The following is a 13,751-nucleotide window of genomic DNA, read 5'->3' on the forward strand; positions in this document are numbered from 1 at the left end:
TCAGCGCTGCCATCGCGTTGCCGTAGGCGGCGTGCCCGCTTCCAAGATGGCGGCGACGGCGGCGTTTTCTGGCGCCCTACGCCGGGCGGGCTGGAGGCTCCTTCAGCTGCGGTGCCTGCCCGGTGAGGGGGCGGCCGAGCCCGGGAGAGGGGAGGGAAGGGCTGGGGTGGGGGGAACCGACCTGGTTTGGGTGAGGGGCTGAAGAAGCCTCGGGGCGGCTCGAGAGCAAGGTGAGGTGAAGGGCATAACGGCTCGCGCGGGCGCCCCGGGCTTGAAGTGGTCGCCTGGCTGGCTTCTGACCACGTTCTCGACCTGTGAGGAGCAAGAGCATCAGGGAAGGGCCTGTCATTCCCATTTCACGGAGTTGACGGAGAGGGCTGTGGGTGCCCAAGATCACACAGCTCATCCGTTGCAGACTGGCACACTCGCCCAAGTTTCTTGACTCCGTTGTCAAATCCCTGGGCCCTGATCACAGGAAACAGCCACACGGAGCCCCTCGTCTATTAATACTTTTTCCTAAGTCAGTCATTTCCCCACCACTTCAGTAATTCTTCAATATCTACGTATCACCTTTGCCGCCATATAGTCAGTAGTTTTGTTTATATACATCTGATTTTATAAAAATATTGACCTTTATATCTCTACCATAAATAGAAAACAAATGTCACCTCCCATAAGTAAATTATGTATTAACATATATAAGTATATAACTGATGAAATAATGTTCTTTTGTATTCTCCTGTTGCTAACTCACTTCAGTCGTGTCCGACTCTGTGCGACCCCACAGATGGCAGCCCACCAGGCTCCCCCGTCCCTGGGATTCTCCAGGCAAGAACACTGAAGTGGGTTGCCATTTCCTTCTCCAATGCATGAAAGTGAAAAGTGAAAATGAAGTCCCTCAGTTGTGTCCAACTCCTAGTGACCCCATGGACTGCAGCCCACCAGGCTCCTCCGTCCATGGGATTTTCCAGGCAAGAGTACTGGAGTGGGTTGCCATTGTCTTCTCCGGTTTTCTCCTGTAGTTCACCTGAAATCTCCTGGACTGCAGTGGTTCTGCAATATTGCTTTGGGATCTCCCAGACCCTTTTCAAAGTTTTATGAATATTTGCTCCATTTTTTTCTGTGCGTATACCAAAATAATTGATATTTTCACCCATCCCATGCTGTGTTTCTTTTAAAAATCATTGTTTTCTGAGTTGGTCCATAGATTTTTTTTTTTCTTTAGTGAGTGCTGTTTTATACATAACTCCAAACTATATTCAGTAGAAGAACAAATAATGCCTGTGACCCAGAAAGTCTCCTAGATATTTACCCAACAGAAATGAAGGCATATGTCCACAACAAGATTTGAACAAGTATGTTCATAGCACCTTTATTTATAATAGCCAACACGGAAACAGCCCAACAGAATAGTATTTCTTAATGGAATACTACTGAGCAGTAAAAAAGTAACAACCTACTGACCTACTCAAAAATACGAATCAATCTAGAAGATATTCTGGGCAAAAAAAAAGTCTTATACATACACAGAATCTACGGTATGATTCTATATAGATGAAATTCTCGGACAGGCAAGACTAGAGTGAAAAATTTGAAACAGGTGAATATAAATGTCACCTCAATAAAAGAAAAGGTAAAAAATTTAACTGTAGTTAAGGATGTGTGTGCTAAAGTGTTTAGAAATAAAGAATACTGAAGTCTGCGACAAATGCATCAAGATTAATGTAGGATGAGTGTGATGGATAGCTGTATAGAACTTAGGTAGTGGATATACAGGCATTCATGCCACAGTTCTTTCCACTTGTCTGTGTGTTTGAACTTTTCTGTATAAATGCTGGGAAAGAAAAAAGTAGTATTAGCCTTTCCTTAGTGAACACAGAACTATACCTTTTAAAAGTAAAGTAAATAGGGCTGTTGCAGTATTGCAGATGAGAAAACAGACACCCCATAAACACTAGGGAATCGGTACTCAGACCTAATTTCTAGTCCAGTGCTCTTGCTATGATATATAAATATGTAACATTTTTAAGTCACTTTCATTTTTTGTTTAAGCCTCACAGCATTCTCACTGAGTAAATAGAGATTATTTCTCTTAATTTGCATATTTTAAAGTCATGCTCTTTGTCCATTAACCTAACATGATGGAAACATGCCTAGAAGACAGGTGTTCTCCTGGTTTATGCTTTTGCCACCACATCATGTCAGAAGGTTCCCAGTTTATCTAAGATTTTTGTCTAGGATCCAGCACTTGGCTCTGGCTTTCCTTTGCTTTTCTTCCATCCCTCCTACCACTCTGGGTCTCAAAGGGTCTGTTTTTGAGTCAAAGAGTGTCCTTGACTGATCAGCTCAGTTTCTGTTTCAGTGTCCCGCTGCCGACCAGCCCTGGCACCACGTGCCTTCCATGCTTCAGCTATGCAGCTAAGATCTTCGGATCAGCAGAAGAATCAACCCCCACCCTCTTCTCAGCAACAGTCTGAGGCACAGGACGCAGAGGAACACAATCCAGAGGCTCTGCGTTCACCCCCCAGGTAGGCATCAGAACACCTGTCCACGCATTTTGTCCACTTTAAGTGCCTGGGTGAGTCTGTGCTTCTCCTTCCTTTCCCCTCTCCACCCTCTTCACATCTTTCATCATTTTCAGAACTATCTTTGGAAAGAACTTGTTTGTTTATTTTATGAAAATGGTGCCCATACATTCTAAAATGTTCTGAATAATACAGAGACGTTCACAAAAATAAAACAAAAAAATTACCACAAATCACAAACCAAGGAATAACTCTGCTAACGTTTTTGTGATTATCCTTTTAGATGTCTCTCTAAGCAGGTTTCATATATAGTGCTGTGTATGTTATAAATGATTAATCACACTGTATACTATACCTGTTGTTCCAGAGCCTGTTTTTTCACTCAGCAAGACATCTTTAATGTCTTTTCACAGATTGTATGATTTTAATGGTTGTCTAATATTCCACCAAATGGCAGTACCAAAATTTATTTGACCTTTTATTGATGGATATTTAGATTTCATTCACATCACGAAAAATGGTGTGATCAAGTGTGTGATTTTATCAGCAGTGGGAGCACTGAGTCAAAGTTCCGCACCTTATGAATTTTGTTCACATCTGTGGGGCCAAATTGCCTGGCAGAAAGGAGATAATAATTTCCATCTCCATTAGATATGTTCTGTTTACTTAATCCTGCCCCTGAGGAGCTCCTCTAGCTCTGAAATGAGAGTGTTCCCAGTCGGTTTTCTGGTTTCTCAGTGAATGTCCTCTTCACTCCAGTTCAGAGGGTTGTCTTTGTGCCAGGCCCTGTGAATAATGTCACCATTGCCCCTGTCCTCATGGATTACAGTTTGGTGCAAATCTAGATAAAGAAACGGTGCCATGAGGCTATAGACTGGGATATCCAGGGTTCTGCGAAAGCGTGTCCCTTCCTATTGCATGACCTCCTTGCTCGCTGGTTCCTTTCTCTCGGTGACTCTTTGGGAGGTGAGGGATGATGTGACTTTTGCTCTGTTGGCACTCACACACTGATACTGACACGTAAGTAAATGTCCTCCCGACATGCGCTGAGAGGAGGCACAGCGCCTGTGGTTTCTGGCCGGGCACATTTTGCGTCGCTCGGCAGGAGGCGGTGAGAGGAGGAGTGAGGACTCTGTCCTCCTGTCTGTCTCAGGTACACCGACCAGGGCGGGGAGGAGGAGGAGGACTACGAGAGTGAGGAGCAGCTGCAGCACCGCATCCTGACCGCAGCCCTGGAGTTCGTGCCCGCCCACGGCTGGACGGCAGAGGCCATTGCAGAAGGAGCCCAGGTGTGCATGGGTGTGGGCAGGGCAGCCTGGCCAGGATCAGCCGGAGGGAGTCATACTGGCCAGAGCAGAGGGCCTCACACTTTCTTCCAGCCCCGCTCAGAGTCCAGGAACCCCTCACTGCTATCAGATATTCTGGTTTTGCTTGTTTTTCCTCTGTAGAGTAGAAATGCCTTTATTTTTAGATTATTTTTTAATATAAAAAGAATATACCATGTATTTGGATCTTGGGAGTTAGGTTCTAAAGGCAGATCATAGGTAGTGTGATGGAAGAGATCTGAGCTGAGTGAGGCTGGGGAAGGGTCAGTTGAGGCCAAATCAGACAAGATCCAAAGGTCACATTGAAGAGTTACAATGTCTTTTGTCCTAAGAATAATTGGAGATATGTGCTCAGTTGTGTCTGACTCTTTGCGACCCCATGGACTGTAGCCACCAGGCTTTTCTGTCCCTGGAATTTTCTAGGCAAGAATTCTGGAGTGGGTTGCCATTTCCTGCTCCAGGGGTCTTCCCAACACAGAGATCAAACCTGCATCTCCTGCATTGGCAGGTGGATTATTTTCCACTAGCCCCACCTGGAGATACAGAAGATATGGGATTAAATTTAACATTTCAAAAATCATCATTTTGGCTGCTAGATGAAAGAAAGAGGCAGAGCGAGTCACTGGGGCCTGCTGCCAGTCATGCGGGAGAGAGGAGGGCTTTCTGACCTAGAGCAGTGCAGTAAACACGGAGACAGGTGGTAGAATGACATAGGAGGGAGTGACGGAGTTACCTGTCGGTTTGCATGTGTGGGTACGTGGCTGTGCCGTTTTCTAAGATTAGGGCCCCTGAAGAGGCCCAAGTTTAGGGAAGGATCGTGGGTACAGTCCTGAGCTTTGTTGTGTCTGAGGGATCTTTGGGTCAGCCAGTGGGAAACCTCAAGCATACAGGCCTGAAACTGGAGGAGCTGCCTGGACTAGAATATATGGATGTGATCGGTAAACCAGGGACGTGAGTGAGATTGCCTCGGGTGGCACGAGTGTGAGTGTGCCAGGAGTGTCATGTGAAAAGAGAGAGGAGTCTAGGTTCTTGGGGACCGCTGACATTGAAGGGTGGGTGAAGCAGTTCAGTTCAGTTCAGTTCAATTACTCAGTTGTGTCCAACTGTTTGCGACCCCATAAATTGCAGCACGCCAGGCCTCCCTGTCCATCACCAACTCCTAGAGTTCACTCAGACTCACGTCCATCGAGTCAGTGATGCCATCCAGCCATCTCATCCTCTGTCGTCCCCTTCTCCTCCTGCCCTCAATCCCTCCCAGCATCAGTCTTTTCCAATGAGTCAACTCTTCGTTTGAGGTGGGCAAAGTACTGGAGTTTCAGCTTCAGCATCATTCCCTCCAAAGAAATCCTAGGGTTGATCTCCTTCAGAATGGACTGGTTGGATCTCCTTGCAGTCCAAGGGACTTTCAAGAGTCTTCTCCAACACCACAGTTCAAAAGCATCAATTCTTCAGTGCTCAGCTTTGTTCACAGTCCAACTCTCACATCCATACATGACCACTGGAAAAACCATAGCCTTGACTAGCAGGGTGGAGTGGCAAAGGAGACTGAGGTGGAGGAGCCTGGCTCTGGAGGCCAAGCAGCAACATGTGGATGGAGCTACTAGACATCGGTGACTGCAGTAGCAGCCGTTGGAGGGGTGTGCAGGTCAGCAGTAACGGGGTGGGTTGAGTGAGCGGAGGGTAAGGAAATGGAGAGGCGTGTGGCTGGGAGGGGTAGAGGGGAGCTGGTGTACGAGCTGGTGTACGAGCAGGGGACGTGGGATGGAAGTTGGAGCTGGAGGATGCAGAAACACGGGTGATGGTAAAGATACAGGAGACATGGCAAAATTAAAAATGGGAGGTTCCTTGAAAGCAAGACTTATGAAGTCCAGAAAACAGGTGGAAAGACTGGCCTTCGATGTATTAGAGGCAAAGCTGGAGAAGACAGCTGCAGATTTCATTTCTAGAAGAATCTTTTGGGTTCCCAGGGAATGGCTTCTGTTTTCTCTGAAGTAGGCGTGGTTGTCTCATGAATCTGAAGTTAGGAAAAAGTGGTAAGAGACAAAGATTTGGAGGTGGCAGGCGAGGTTTGACAGAATCATTAGAGAAAGATGTAGCACCTGTAGAGAACAGAAATTTAACAGGACTGTTTGGGAAAATCTGATTCAACTGATTATTCTATGGTTACCTGGCTTCCCCCCCAACCCCACTACTCTGCATATCTCTGTTCATACGGCTGCATAATACCTGTTGTATTTACTTGAACTCAATTGATAAACATTTGGGTTGTTTCTAATTTTTTTTTTTTAGTATTATAAACCTATGTGTATGACATAATTAAGTATATTTCTGGTTGGTTTCTTCAGGACAGATTCTGAGAAGCGGAGTTGGTCTTTCAGGGAGTGTGTCAGTCAGAAGAAATCACTCAAATAGAGAGAATTTAACACGAAGCATTGTTAACTAGATGTGACGTTGGTAACCAGGTAGCCGGAAGGATAAAGAGAACATTAAGGTATCCTCAAGGTGGCACCTACAGAGAATAGCTCTCACCCTGTTCTCCTGCACTGGCAGGCAGATTCTTTACCATTGTGCCGCCAAGGAAGCCCAGAAAGTCTGGGCACTTCCGCCAGGAGAGAATTCCTTCCCGACTCCCAACGGTGGGGATTTTTTAAGTCTCTTTGTTTCTTTCTGTCCTCCGTCCCTGCTGTCATCAGGGTTCTTCCGACCATAGCTTCTCAGTGACTGTTGTTTATCAGGAGTAATAAAAGGTCTCTGTGACTTTGTTAAATAACTCCTTAACAACTCAGTAATAAAAGTTTGTGGGTTTTTTTTTTTCCTTAATAACTGAGAGACCTGCTTTCCAAGAGATTTAGGTTAAGTGAGCTAGAAAGACAGCACTTTTTCCAAGGCCCTTTTCACAGCAGTTACAATTCTAGGTTACAAGTGTTAGAACTCAACTCTGAACTGGCTCAAGCAAGACGTAGAGTGTTTCAGCTCATTTAATAACAGAAAAGTCCGAAAGTGGCTCTGGCTCAGCGTTCTTATCTTGTGCTGCTGGGAGCTGTCTCCATGGTGTATCTGCTTTGCTTTCCCCTCCGTGAGCTTCATTCTCCAGGGGCTTCCCATGAGTTGAGAGAGTCAGCAACCCCAGAGGAGAGAGAGTCCCTCTTCCCTGTCGGTACCAGCAGAATTCCAGAGGCGGCCTTGTAGGACTAGATTTGGTCATGTGCATGTCCTAGAACTAGGTGCTGTGAACTCCACACGTGCAGGCCTGGATCCTCTGCTTTGCATCACACCCGGGGGCCTGATGGAGTGTGGAGGGACGAGTGCTCAGCTTCTCCCAGATCACATGGACCAAGAATGAGGAGTAGGGGTGTCCCACTGAAAGCCAAGCTGCTGGTGCCAGGAGAAGAGGTGCTAGTGATGGACAGGCAGCCAGTGGCCACTGCACCAGCCTGCCACTTCCCTGTTTTCCCTCTCCCCCTCTGTAGTCCCTGGGTCTCTCCAGTGCAGCCGCCAGCATGTTTGGGAATGACGGCAGTGAGCTGATCCTGCATTTCGTGACCCAGTGCAATGCTCGGCTCACCCGTGTCCTGGAGGAGGAGCAGAAGCTGGTACAGCTGGGCCAGGCAGAGTAAGTCCCACAGTGTCATTGCTCGGGGTAGCAGCTAAGGATGGGAGGACTCAGGCCCCACCAGCTGTCCCCAGGAGGCCAGTCCAAGCAGAGCCTGCAGAGTAGCGCTGAGCACCCCAGCTGCTCCGATGGCACAGAAATGGAGCTGCCTGTCTCGTTCTAGCTGGTGGAACCATCCCTGCTAGAACCGAGTAGATGGGGTAGCACTGAGCCCATGCCTTCGACCTGGAGATACTCTGTTTTCTTTTCTCTCTTCCAGGAAGAAGAAGACAGACAAGTTCCTGAGGGATGCTGTGGAAACCAGACTGAGAATGTTGATCCCGTACATTCAGCATTGGCCCCGGGTACATGGTCCACCCACATCCAGGCCCCGGGATGACAGTGTGTTCATGTATATGATTCTAAGCACCTTCACGCGGAAGGTCTGGCACGATGTTCAGAAGTTAGCTTGCTAGTCTCCGCAGACCCAGGGATGCGCAGTGTACTGGTACACTAGGTGTCAGATTGAGGAGAGCCAAAGAGAGGGCCTTCTGAGCCGCCTGTGTCTCAGTTCCTGGAGATGTGAGTGGCCTGGTCCTAGATCACGTCCTGGTGGGCTGCTAGTGGCCCAAGTGTGTCACTGGGTTTTTGGTGAGGAGGGCTCCATGAAGGAGATTAGAAAAGTCAGAAGATCTTACTGACCATCATCATTAACAGGCCTTTCGCATTCTAGATCTCAGGGGAGTGGGACTTCTTTTCAGTTTGTCAGTGTGACACTTAGAGAATTGGAGTGTTCATTCCAAGGGCTTTCCCCAAGTTTTCTAAAGCTCCATTTTCCCTCCTCCTCTTTTCAAAACGTGTCACAATGTGGGCCATTCTCGGTTAAGAAAGTCAATATATATCAGAACTGAGAGAACCCACAGATCAACTGGTATCCGCTGCCCAGCTGGGAGATGGTTGGGCACTTAATTTCAGCTGTGGGCCGGGTGTGAGGGAGTTCAGCCCAGAGTCAAGGCCCGCCCCGTGCCTGTGCTCGCATGCTCGATTTCGTGGACTGACTCATTCCACCTTGCATTTGAAGCCGCACAAGTGCATGAAGTAGGCCCTGGTTGCCTTCTTATTAAGCATGTTTCCTCCTGAGCTATTTCAAGATAACTTTCCAGCCAATCGGGGACGTCTCTCAAGGCCACAGCCAGTGGGTTTCAGAGTTGGTAAAGTGACAACCCTTGGACTGTCCAGTGTTGATATCTGCTAATGGAGGCATCTCTGGGCTGTGCCACTGCTTATATGAAAGGATTTTGAGGTCTCAGGTAACAGAAATCAGTTTGAGTTAGGGGAAAAAAAAAACTGGAAGGAGTTTATCATGAGCAGGGCATGAAGGGCAGAAATGCTGCTGGGCTCCAGGATGGCCTAGAATCGGGGCTTAGCAACCTCCTCCAGACTCCACTCCTAGCCTTGCCTCTTTCTCCATGTTACAGAATGGGGGTGCCCTCCTCCATCCTTACTCAAAGATACCAGGCTAGACCTGGCTGTCTGCATTCCCAAGTTCACATGCCAGGGATTGAGGATCTGACTGGGCAGCAGAGGGTACTCTGCCCCGGCTCCCATAAGCTGTAGTTGGGAGGGAGCCTTAGATGCCAGGAGCTCACAGCTGTGGTTGGAGATGGTGTGTCTCAGAAGGAGGGCTGGGCGGGCCCCTTACTATCTCTACCGAACAGTGAGGTGCTGCCATCACCGCTGTGCAAGTGCCCCTTCCTGTGTCATCTCTCCCCAGGCCCTCAGCATCCTCATGCTCCCTCACAACATCCCACCCAGCCTGAACCTGCTGACCAGCATGGTGGATGACATGTGGCATTACGCTGGGGACCAGTCCACTGACGTGAGTGCGCTCCTCAGGCCCGCAGAGGGTGGGGACGGCTGCATTAAGCATTTCCTCCAGAAGTTTGTGAAATTTCTTTGATCACACATCCCTTCAGGGGGACTCCAGAGTCATTCTCATCTTAGGAAGGAGAGTTTAATGTATGAGGAGGGTCCCTCAACAAGCCAAAGTAGCCTCTAGGTCATCTTCATTCAGGGACCAGTGCTATATCCACACATCAGTGCTCCTTCCCCCCAGAGTGTGACACACGGCATCAGAGGGCTGATTGGGCTGCCGTTTTATAATCATTTCCCCCTCAGTCTCCTAAAATTTAGATTCTGTGGCAGACTTCCTCAGTGTATGTCTTTTATGAGACTGATTTTTTTTTTTTTAAAAGGATGCTGTAGAGACATTCTCGAAGACATTTTTTTTTTTAAGACGTTGCTTTAAAAAGAAACTCCCTCCCTACACCCCATCTTGGCATGCTTTGCTCAGAGATCAATAAGCCTCTAAAACAGGCAGCCGGAAAGAATCTGACTTATTAATACTATCCTATTTCTAGTAGAAAATTAAAAATGTATATACACATGTATATATCTACACCTTCATAAAAGAAGTTAATATGCGATGGCACTTAGTGAGATCCAGGATGGGAGGCAGAGAGATGCTTCCACCACAGTTCTAACAAAGTGCTTTAATAAACTTCTCTCATACGGGAATATACCACCAACAGAGATGGTTGGAAAATGAAATTAGAAAGCCCAGAAATCAGGGAGGTAAAACAGGAAGCAGCCAAGCTAGTGCTCTGAAGAGCGATTGGCCAGGATAGCCACAGCCAGAAGTTGCTGAAGGACCTGAACTCTCAGCTCCTCCCAGGTGTTCTAGTCTGTCCCTGACGCTGCCTCAAGCCCTCACATCACTGATGGATGACACAAGGTTTGGTCACAACTGCCTGATCACAGAGCCTCTCTGGAACTTAGACCCCAAGGACTGTAGCACGCCAGGGTCCTCTGTCCATGGAGTTCTCTAGGCAAGAATACTGGAGTGGATAGCCATTCCTTTCTGCAGGGAATCTTCCCTAACCAGGGATCAAATCTGGGTCTCCAGCATTGCAGGCAGATTCTTTACCATCTGAGCCACCAGGGAAGCCTGAAAATTACATGAGATCTTTGTAAGCCCATGGACTGTAGCCCTCCAGGCTCCCTGTGTCCACAGAATTCTCCAGGCAAGAATACTGAAGTGGGTAGCCATACCCTTCTCCAGGGGATCTTCCCAACCTAAGAATTGAACCTGGGTCTCCTGTACTGCAGGCAGGTTCTTTACTATCTGAGCCACCAGGGAAATACCTAGATGTCCAGAGACTTGGGCTTTTCACTGGTGGGTTCAAAGCTGAGTGGACGTAGCAAAATCACATGGGATGCTTAATAAACATCTAGATCCTGACGCTTAACTTCAGACCTGCTGACTCTGAGCTCTAAGAGGTTGGGCCCAGGAGCCTGCATTTTCAATCTCCCAGGTGATTCTGACACCCAGCCTAGTTTGGGAACAGCCACATTGTCCAGAGGGAAAGAGGAAATTAGGAAGGAGCCCAGGAGTGCCAGGGGCTTTGGGTAGGAATCACTCAGACTTCCCCCAGCCTGCAGCAACAGTGGTGACCTGTCCCCCGATGGGTTCCTTTGCAGTTTAACTGGTATACCCGCCGAGCGGTGTTGGCTGGCATCTACAACACCACTGAGCTGGTGATGATGCAGGACTCCTCCCCAGACTTCGAGGATACCTGGCGCTTTCTGGAAAACCGAATCAGCGATGCAATGAACATGGGCCACACTGCCAAGCAGGTAGCTCGGGGCTCAGCATCTGGGAAGCTTCCTCACTAAGCGCTCTGTCCTCTTGGGCCAAACTTGTCACCTGTCTGCTCTCTTGGTCCCCTTGAGCCTCAGCTGACAGTCCTGGGGGCCTTCACAGGGAGCCTGACTGGTTCTTCCCCACCCCAGCCCTTCCCTAAGAGCCACATGTGGTCCCTTTGTTACTGTGTTATCTGTAGACTCTTCTTCCAGGACACAGGGCCCTCTTGATTCGACCTGGAGGGGTAGTGAGCCTACAGGTCAGACCTCCCTGTCTCACGTCTGAGCAGTGGTGGGGCCTGAGAAAACCTGACTCTGACTCCTTCTAGGTCAAGTCCACCGGAGAGGCCCTGGTGCAAGGACTCATGGGCGCAGCAGTGACGGTGAGTACCGCCCAGCTCGTCCCTGCCCAGTTGGCTCCAGTCCCATGATCCTCACGCATGTCACTCACCCCAAGTAGTTTTGTAGCCTTAAACTGGGGAAGCTAATCTTAGGACTGGCAGTGGTTCAGTCCCAATCTCTAGATTCCAAATATCTCACCTCTATTTGTTACTGGCATGAAGACAGAACTTATGCCTGGGACCCTGGTACATCAGATCTCCGCATCATAGCCACACAGGCTGCCTCGGAAATCTGTCTTCGCCATTGAAGTCCTGGGGGCAGGGCCAGGTCTCATCACTCTCTGTTTCCATCCTCTTGTCAGCTCAAGAACCTGACAGGTCTAAACCAGCGCCGGTGAGCAAGAAGGGCTATAAGCTAGAGTACCCGGAAGAAAACCCATGGATATATTTAAAGGGCTTTGAAACGTACAAGGTGCCATCCATGGAACAGGGTGTCAACGAGAAAGCGCCAAAGGACTCTGCAACACTACCACAGCCACCTGGGAACCACAGGGCACTGGGCAACACAGGTGTAGCCCAGGGTTGGGCCACTTCTTCAGTTCCTAATGCCAGGCCAGGCCTCCTGATGCCTTTTGGCACCATAGCTATGGGACTGAAAAACGCAACACTCACTCAAGCATTCAAATCATGGAAACCCAACACATCCCTCTTGTGGTCTCTCAGGCACTTTGACCATGTCTTAACCTGCCTCTGGAGCTCCCAAGTCAGAGTCTGGATCTGAGGCCACCCCAGGTGGCAGCTCCCCCACAGCACAGCACAGGCCTGTGGGTTCCATGCTGCCCTTTCATGCTCCAGTGTCCTGAGTCGTTGCACCTGGAAACCCCCTGGGCAGGCTGCCTCACCTGAGACAGGTGCCTGCTGGTGCTCAGCCTGGCCAGAGGTGTGGTCCCAGGCCCTGTGTCATGTTAAAACAGCACTCATTGCAGGATTATTAGTGAACTTAGTCTGTAAAATATTATAATAAATATCTTTGAAGCAGTTTCCTGTTGTGTAGGGAATTTCCATACAGACCATGGCAGCTGTCCAAGACCCCAGAAGCAGAGAGCAGGGTTTTGGAGAAGGCTTGCAACTGGCAGGCAGGAGACCTGAGTTAGGGCCCCGGTGCTGTGTGATGTTGCTGGGCAGCTGTGACAGCTCTGCACCTGTGGGCCCGGGCCTCCCTTCAGTAAAATGGGGGTGACGGGGTCTTTCCCCCTCCCGGTTAGCTTCTTCGGCTCCTCCTGCCCATCACTGACTATTTCCTTGACACAGTATTTAGCTTTACAAATTCTCTCAGCCTCTGTGCTGGCCGAGCCCCCTATTTAAGTCCGGTTAACTCTGTTGTGTAAGTCTGTTCAGGCTGCTGTGGTGAAATGTCTCACAGTTCTAGAAGCGGGAAGTCCAAGATCAAGGTGCCAGCTAACTTGATTCTTGGCGCTTTCTTCCTGACACACATGGCCACCTTCTCCCTGCATTCTCACACAACAGAGAGAGCATGCCAGTGTGCTCTGCTGTCTCTTCCTGGTTTTGTTAGAGCACTAATCTGAGAGTTCTATCCTCAGGACCTCATAAAGACCTCCTTTCCAAGTATCCTCACGTGAGAAGTTGGGGCTTCACCATTTTGGTGCACGCAGCATCCAACAGCCATCTGTCTTCTGTGCTGCGGTCTCCTACCCGAGTGGACTGAATGACGATGGGAGTAACGGCTAGTGGGAATTTCCTGTCTCACGCACGTTCCTCTGGGCCCTTTCTGCACCTGATTCTTTTATCTTGACATCCTGTCAAGTTGCCTGCAGTAGCTATCATATTTTGTTCCATTCCCTCTTTTATCCTATATAGCATCCATCTCACACTCAACAGACAACCTTAATTCTTAATTTACTGAGATGATACAGGCTTTAGTGCAAGGGCCCCCTTAATGCTCTTCTCTATCTCAGATGTCACTCCTTGCTAAAGCAAATGCCTCTATCCCCTCTGATTATTCTTTCTCTGCCTGCTACATGTTGTCCCCTGCCAAGTTCTATTTTAGGACTTCTCTGTATAATCTGCTGCCACCTGGGAATTCCCTGGCGGTCCAATGGTTAGGACTTTACTTCATTTCAGGGGACATGGATGTGGCACAACCAAAAGCAAAAAAAGACCCATCAGACCTCTTTGCAGGCTGTTTAAGACACTGCCTACTATGTGCACGTAACCTACATGTGCCCTTCCCATAGAATTTAAATTA

At 48.6% G+C, this 13,751-nt stretch overlaps 1 protein-coding gene across 1 annotated transcript; it reads left to right on the top strand.

Moving 5' to 3' along the window:
* The first annotated feature begins 27 nt into the window (after positions 1–27).
* Positions 28–12,509, top strand: COQ9 (coenzyme Q9). The gene is made up of 9 exons (XM_068992626.1): positions 28–122; positions 2,363–2,528; positions 3,679–3,814; positions 7,321–7,463; positions 7,723–7,807; positions 9,217–9,321; positions 10,983–11,138; positions 11,474–11,527; positions 11,848–12,509. The coding sequence occupies exons 1-9, from the start codon at positions 47–49 to the stop codon at positions 11,881–11,883; spliced, it is 957 nt and encodes a 318-aa protein (XP_068848727.1). The 5' UTR covers positions 28–46; the 3' UTR covers positions 11,884–12,509.
* Positions 12,510–13,751: the final 1,242 nt, after the last annotated feature.

The sequence above is a fragment of the Capricornis sumatraensis genome, chromosome 20 (genome assembly GCF_032405125.1).
Source record: "Capricornis sumatraensis isolate serow.1 chromosome 20, serow.2, whole genome shotgun sequence".
NCBI lineage: Eukaryota > Metazoa > Chordata > Mammalia > Artiodactyla > Bovidae > Capricornis > Capricornis sumatraensis.